Source organism: Chanodichthys erythropterus, chromosome 9, assembly GCF_024489055.1.
Source record: "Chanodichthys erythropterus isolate Z2021 chromosome 9, ASM2448905v1, whole genome shotgun sequence".
In the NCBI taxonomy this organism is placed as follows: domain Eukaryota; kingdom Metazoa; phylum Chordata; class Actinopteri; order Cypriniformes; family Xenocyprididae; genus Chanodichthys; species Chanodichthys erythropterus.
The window spans coordinates 34,165,493-34,171,729 of NC_090229.1; the positions used below are offsets into that span (position 1 = coordinate 34,165,493).

Sequence of the window (6,237 nt, forward strand, 5' to 3'; positions counted from 1 at the left end):
AGTTTCAGGAGCTCTGATTACCTCAGACCAGAGCCATTGAAAAACATATATTAATCATATTTAACGGCTCTGCCTCAGACTCACTGAAAATGGCAGAAACTGTTCAGCCTTTTCTGATCAATCTAAAGTTGGACAATGATGGAGAGACTCAAGAAGAAGTGACAACATGTCGAATGCAACAGGACGCTTCTGAACGGTTAGTTGATGAATTTATGTAGCTGATGTGGAGCAAAGAAATTATACTGACAAGTGAAAGCCAATAGGTAATATGTGTAATGGTTGGATTCCACATAAACATATCATAACATAACATATAACATAACATAAAACACATGTAGACTGATTTTCTAAAAATGCTCACTTCAAATGTTGTTTCAACAAAATGTATTTAACAGATAATATATTTAATACGTTTATTTCCAACATGTACAATATTTAAAATATTAGTAATCGTGCACAGTTAAGTTGTTCATCTTTTTGAAGTTATTGCGCAGTCATTAGATTCAGATGTAATTCTATTATCTTACACATTGCTCTGATGTTGTTTTTCAAATTAAAGACTGTGTCTATTATCCACGATGTCGTCAAAGTGAGTTTAGAATGTCGCGCGGGTAAAAGCAGACACTCTTCACACTTTATTCACTCACTCGGTTTGTAGCGGCTCTAGTCTGATTGATTGATACCTTTAGTGGTTCATCATGGGACAGAGAAGTTCACGAGTACGATCTTTTGCGGATAGCGAGCAGGTTCACGACCCAAACCCCAGCAGCAGCAGCAGCAGCAGCACGGCGGAGGAACAACATCCTCATCGGCCTGTTGATGTTGCTGAGGGAGAGGGAGCCGTGCTTCCCAACTCGCGTCCGAAAAAGAAGAAAAAGAAAGTGGGCAACTTCTTTAAGTGGCTCTCTTTCAGTGGGAAGAAAAAATCCACCAAAAACAAGAGCTCAGATCAGGGCGAAATGAAGGACCAAGATACTGAGACGGAAACACCCAGGAGAAGTACCGACGGTAAATGACACAGCTATGTTATAGTTATATAGTTCATAATTTACACCTAAATGAGTGACAGGAACGTTTCTGCCCCCTATAGGATCATTTTAAACAAACCCTCTATAATAATTATGTGTAAAATCAATAAAATTCTACTTTTTTGCACTTTAAAAATAAATAGGTGAACAATTAGTAATTTACTTTAATATCAAAGCGTCGTTGTTCCCATTAAATCAGTATTTTACCAGTTAATTGACTGCTAGCTAACTTCTTGTGCTGATATTCTCCTCTTCAGATCAAAAGTCTCTACAGTCCATCTCCAGATCTGTAGAGGTCACTGATCTCGAGGAACCTCCTGTCGGTGTTATCCGAGTCCTTCCCGCTGCTGAGCCTCTGGAGTTTGAAGAGCTCCAAACTCATGTTCACGACGCTCCAGCAGGTGAAACGTCTCCTCTGACGAAACCGCTGGACCGTAACGAAGTGAACATGAGACCTGAGGGTGAGTTTCCTAACACAGTCCCCAACAATAATCTCACAATATCTGCAGATCAGCACCACTAAACATCGTCTTCTTCTGTTCATCTTTTAATAGACAACATCTGCTGCCGATATGCAATTGGCCGTAAGCTGGGGCAAGGTGGATTTGGTGCTGTCTATGAAGGCACTCGTTTGGCAGATGGCCATCAGGTTTGACGTCTTTTTTACTTAGCAAATGGTTTTTGATCTGAATTATCTCACTTTATCCAATGTAAGCCATCTACCTGTATCATATATTCACTCTTTAGGGCTCTTGATCTGTTAGAACTTAAACTCTCACTTGAAATTTATGATACGACCTCTACACACATTAATTGCTTTTTGTTTTGTCCATCAGGTGGCAGTGAAATTTGTCAAAAAGACAAAACACACGGAATGTATCAGTATTGTGAGTATAAGTGATTTTTCAATAGACAAACTCAAGTTAAATCCCTGTTTAAAACCATCTGACATCATATAATGTTTGTTTCTTCCAGCCTGATCATCCCGAGCCCCTTCCCAAAGAAGTCGCTCTGACAATCCTGGCCAATAAAGATCCAGTGAAGGACATCATCAAGCTGCTGGACTGGCAGGACCAGCAGGACTTCTACGTCATGGTCCTCGAGCATCTCTCGCACAGCATGGATGTGTCTCGCTTGGTGGAAAGCAACGGCGGCAGCATCGACGAGAACTTTGCTCGGCTCATCATGTGGGGGGCAACACTAGCCGCTGAGGCGTGCTGTCGCCGCGGGGTTTACCATGGGGACATCAAATTAGAGAACCTCCTGATAGACTTGAAGAACCTCGAAGTCAAACTCATTGACTTTGGATGCGGCGATCTCCTGACAGAATCTGCCTACACGAGATTCTGTGGTGTGTATTAGTTCTCCAAACTCATGTGAACTCATGCTGCGGTAGAGACTCATGGGACAAACTCTTTTTCCTCCAGGCACAATCATGTACTGCCCTCCCGAGTACAGGATGAAGGGCGAGTTTCATGGAAAGCCGGCGACGGTCTGGACTCTGGGGATCCTCTTGTTCAGAATGCTGTGCGGATACTTTCCAGATACTTTTGACCTGTACAGGATCAATATGAACACCTGGTACAAACCGGGCTTGACAGAAGGTGATTTGTTTATTACTTCAAGTTAAATTCTAATGCTAAACTTCATAGGAGATGGCCGTATTGGAATTTGTCGGCTTTCTGACCTGAAGATCTTAGAATAAGGATTCAGTAGAGCGGATGTAAAGTTTACGGTAATAATCAGACGTCTCTCCATCTTTCTGCACAGGTTGCTGCCATTTGATCTGCTCTCTTCTGCAGCAGAAGCCTGAGCGTCGGCCTGCTCTGGAAAGGATTGCTTACCACGAATGGTTTTAGGTACTGAGCCATGAGCTAGAAACTATTTAAGATGTATTTTGAACATCTCACCTGTTCGAATTGTAATGAATTTAGGCAATAAAACTCATTTCTGTTTTTTGTTCCAGGTGTAAGACCGGTCACAGCCACTCCAGAAGTGTCATCGGTTCAGAAAATCTCCTTCTGTTTGATGAAAAAATCCACTTAAAACAAGAGCTCAGGATGAGATGAAGGACCAAAGTACTGAGATGGAAACATCCAGAAATACCGATGGTAAATGACAAACATTTTAATGAGAATATTGAACTGTAGTTTTGTGAAGCTCATTTCTGTTTTATTTGTTCCAGGTGTAAGAGCGGTCATTTCAGAAGTGTCATCTGTTCATCTGTGTGTCTGAATCCAGTGGCGTCTCCATCCATCCGCTTTAGCCTCTTGCATCTTGGCTTGAAGCAGCAACATTAGCATCTGGCAATATTGATTTCTGAAGGATGTGAAAATAAGTAATTGTACTTTTGTAAATATTTTGACTGTAGTTCATCTGAACAGCTGCAGAGGTTGCTGTCAGAGCCTTCAGAGATCTACTGTTGAGTCAAAAAAAAAAAAAAATTAACAGACATGTTACCATACAGTGCCTTCAACTTGTGTAAAACTGTATATTTTATACTTGATATTCAAAACAATAAAAGACATGGTTTTACAGTACATGGATTAATCATAATTGATAAATGAAAATTGACATATTGCACTCCTTCAATAGAGCGTCCCAGGGATGACGCGTTTTTGTAGGCCAACCCGGAAGTTAGCGGCGCACGGGTTCCCTCGACAAAGCCTATTCATTTTTCCCATAGACTTTTACAGGGTATCCGCGGGGTCTTGAAAAGTATTAAAAGGTGATAAATCAATTTTGGGAAAATTAAGACCATTAAAAAGTATTAAAAAGTCTTATCACTGCTTTATAAAGTCTTAATTTTTTAATTTAGTCATTTTTATTAAAAAAACGAACAGGTACATAAACTAGGCTATTGTGGGTGCGTTCGTAAAATTACTGCGAAAATGTTTTATGTATGTTTTATGTTTTCTAATACGTCACCGACGGAATGGTCCAGCGCTGCGCGGCGCCATCTGTAGGACAAAGCTCAGCAAAGATGTAGGAATATCTGATCAGAGTTGTACACGGATACACATTTTTAAATAAATCTGCCGTGGCAAAGCTACTGAAAGTGATTTTCGGTGCTGGTAATCCATATATCATTTGCTGAAACAAACTCGTCATGGAGAGCGCGTCTCATGGTTGCGTAGTAACGACAGACGCCACCGCAGCGCCCGAGCGCTTTGGAAAGAAGAAAGCGGCGCCGACGCGTTTTCCATGCGTTTTTAGACGCGACATATGAACGGTCCCTAAAAGAGTTCAAATGGCTCAACGCACCAAATGCGAGTAGAATCAGCGCTGAAACGTGTTCGGTAACTTTTTTTTATTTTTATGAATGTGTTGGGAATTAAATATATAATTTGCAACGGCTGTGATTTAATTATATAGCATGCTTGCTGTAGCAGGTGTGTGTTTTCATTTTCGATTAACTGTAAATGCTACTTTGCTTGTGATGTTTAAATTTGCATTTAGAATGATTTTTAATTCTGTTGTTTACAAAGAAGTTTCAGTAGCTATCACATGATTCTTCAGAAATGTTGATTAGCTGCTCAAGAAACATTCACTATTTATATTAAGGTTAAAATGCAGTTTTCGCTGCTTAAAATTGTGGAAATCCAATTTAAACATTTCTGGTAAGATTTAAAAAATACAAAAATTAATACTTTAATCGGTCATACTTTAAAGTGATAAAGTGAGTGAAGAGTGAAGACATTTAAAATGTTACAGAATATATTTTAATAAATAATATATTTGATAAATACATGTAATATAATTTCAAATAAATGCTTTTATTGAACTTCCTGTTTTTCAAAGAAAACGAACAAATATCACCGTTTCCACAAAAATATGAAGCAGCACAACTGTTTTCAGCATTGATAATAATCATAAATGTTTCTTGAGTATGAAATCAAATTGTAATTGTTCTGAAGGATCATGTGACACTGCAGACTGGAGTAATGATGCTGAAAATGATCACAGGAATAAATTACATTTTACAGTACATTTCGCAGGTACTTTAATAATAACAATTATATACACACACATATAAAATAATGTGTGTGTTTCCATCGTAGGTTAGGTCTTAAATTTCATGTAAGGTGGTATTAAAAAGGTCTTAAAAAGTCTTAAATTTAACTTGTTCATATCTGCAGATACCCTGTTTTAGAAAATCGCAGAAAATAAGCTCTGTGTTTAACAGAGGGTTATGACACTTACAAGTTTTGTCTATCAAGATAATCTTTACAAGTTAACATAACATTTATAGATTTTGAATCTTTTTTCAGATATAAAAGGCTAACAGTAGGCTATAAACGGACTACAGCACACCATGGTCGCGGATCAACGTCGTCACCACCAAGCTTCCTCAAACTTTATTTAGAAAACAACTCTATTTAAAATCATGCTCACTGATTATGATCTGCGCTGTGTATGAATACTTATCCACTTTTTCATGAGAAATGCTGTCCAAATGTCCTGTTTGTCATGATGACGTCTAAAGTCCCCGCCAAAGGAAGTAGTCCCTTTTAGCAATTTGTTAGCAACCGCCGATTTTAAGACAGAGTAAAAGTTTTAAAAATCACAAGTGGGTTATAACTGGTGTGTTTTATGTCATAGATCAAAACGTGAAAGTATTTAGAGGCTTTGTTAACCACAGACCTTATTTCAGGCGATTTAGCAAAAACCCATTCAAAAAACCCATAGACTACGGCGTTGGAACCGGAAGTCCTAAAATGCTAACTTGCTTCCGGGTTTTGCCTACAAAAACGCGTCATCCCTGGGGCACTCTATAGAAACTTAAACCTAAATGTAAATCTTAACATTGAATATTTAATTAATTCCATAAAGAAACACTTTTATAAAAAGAGAATGATTTTTATTTTATTAAATGTGATTGATGATTTTGCAATATTGGTCATAAATAATAATAAAAAGGGTTTTATTTTTATTTTTATTTTTTTACATACTTTAGAGAGGCTGTTAAAGGAACGGTATGTTTTTTCGCCGCTAGGGGTCGCTAAACTACAAAACAATAACAAAGGCGTAGACTCATGGAACTTGTCATTCCTATGGATCTAGTAATGTTTATGGGGAAATAATGTTTATGGATGAGCGAATGCATGTTTATTTATTTATTTATTTTACATGACTGTATAAAGCAGGGCGTGGTCGAGAATCGCGGGCGCGATTGCTAATGAGAGATAGAGGATATAAAGGAATGAGG

At 38.3% G+C, this 6,237-nt stretch overlaps 1 protein-coding gene across 1 annotated transcript; it reads left to right on the forward strand.

The window, feature by feature from the left end:
* The first annotated feature begins 698 nt into the window (after nucleotides 1-698).
* LOC137026485 (serine/threonine-protein kinase pim-1-like) lies at nucleotides 699-2,887 on the forward strand. Its single transcript, XM_067393839.1, has 7 exons — nucleotides 699-1,008; nucleotides 1,286-1,489; nucleotides 1,583-1,677; nucleotides 1,865-1,915; nucleotides 2,004-2,379; nucleotides 2,456-2,653; nucleotides 2,799-2,887. Exons 1-7 carry the CDS (start codon nucleotides 699-701, stop codon nucleotides 2,885-2,887), a joined length of 1,323 nt encoding a protein of 440 aa, XP_067249940.1.
* Nucleotides 2,888-6,237: the final 3,350 nt, after the last annotated feature.

Bases quoted from the DNA above. Each gene is read 5' to 3' on its own strand.
- LOC137026485 (XM_067393839.1), top strand. From the start codon at position 699: ATGGGACAGAGAAGTTCACGAGTACGATCTTTTGCGGATAGCGAGCAG. The intron at 1,916-2,003 runs GTGAGTATAAGT...TGTTTCTTCCAG, and splicing joins ACACGGAATGTATCAGTATT to CCTGATCATCCCGAGCCCCT. The intron at 2,654-2,798 runs GTTAAATTCTAA...CTTTCTGCACAG, and splicing joins TGATTTGTTTATTACTTCAA to GTTGCTGCCATTTGATCTGC.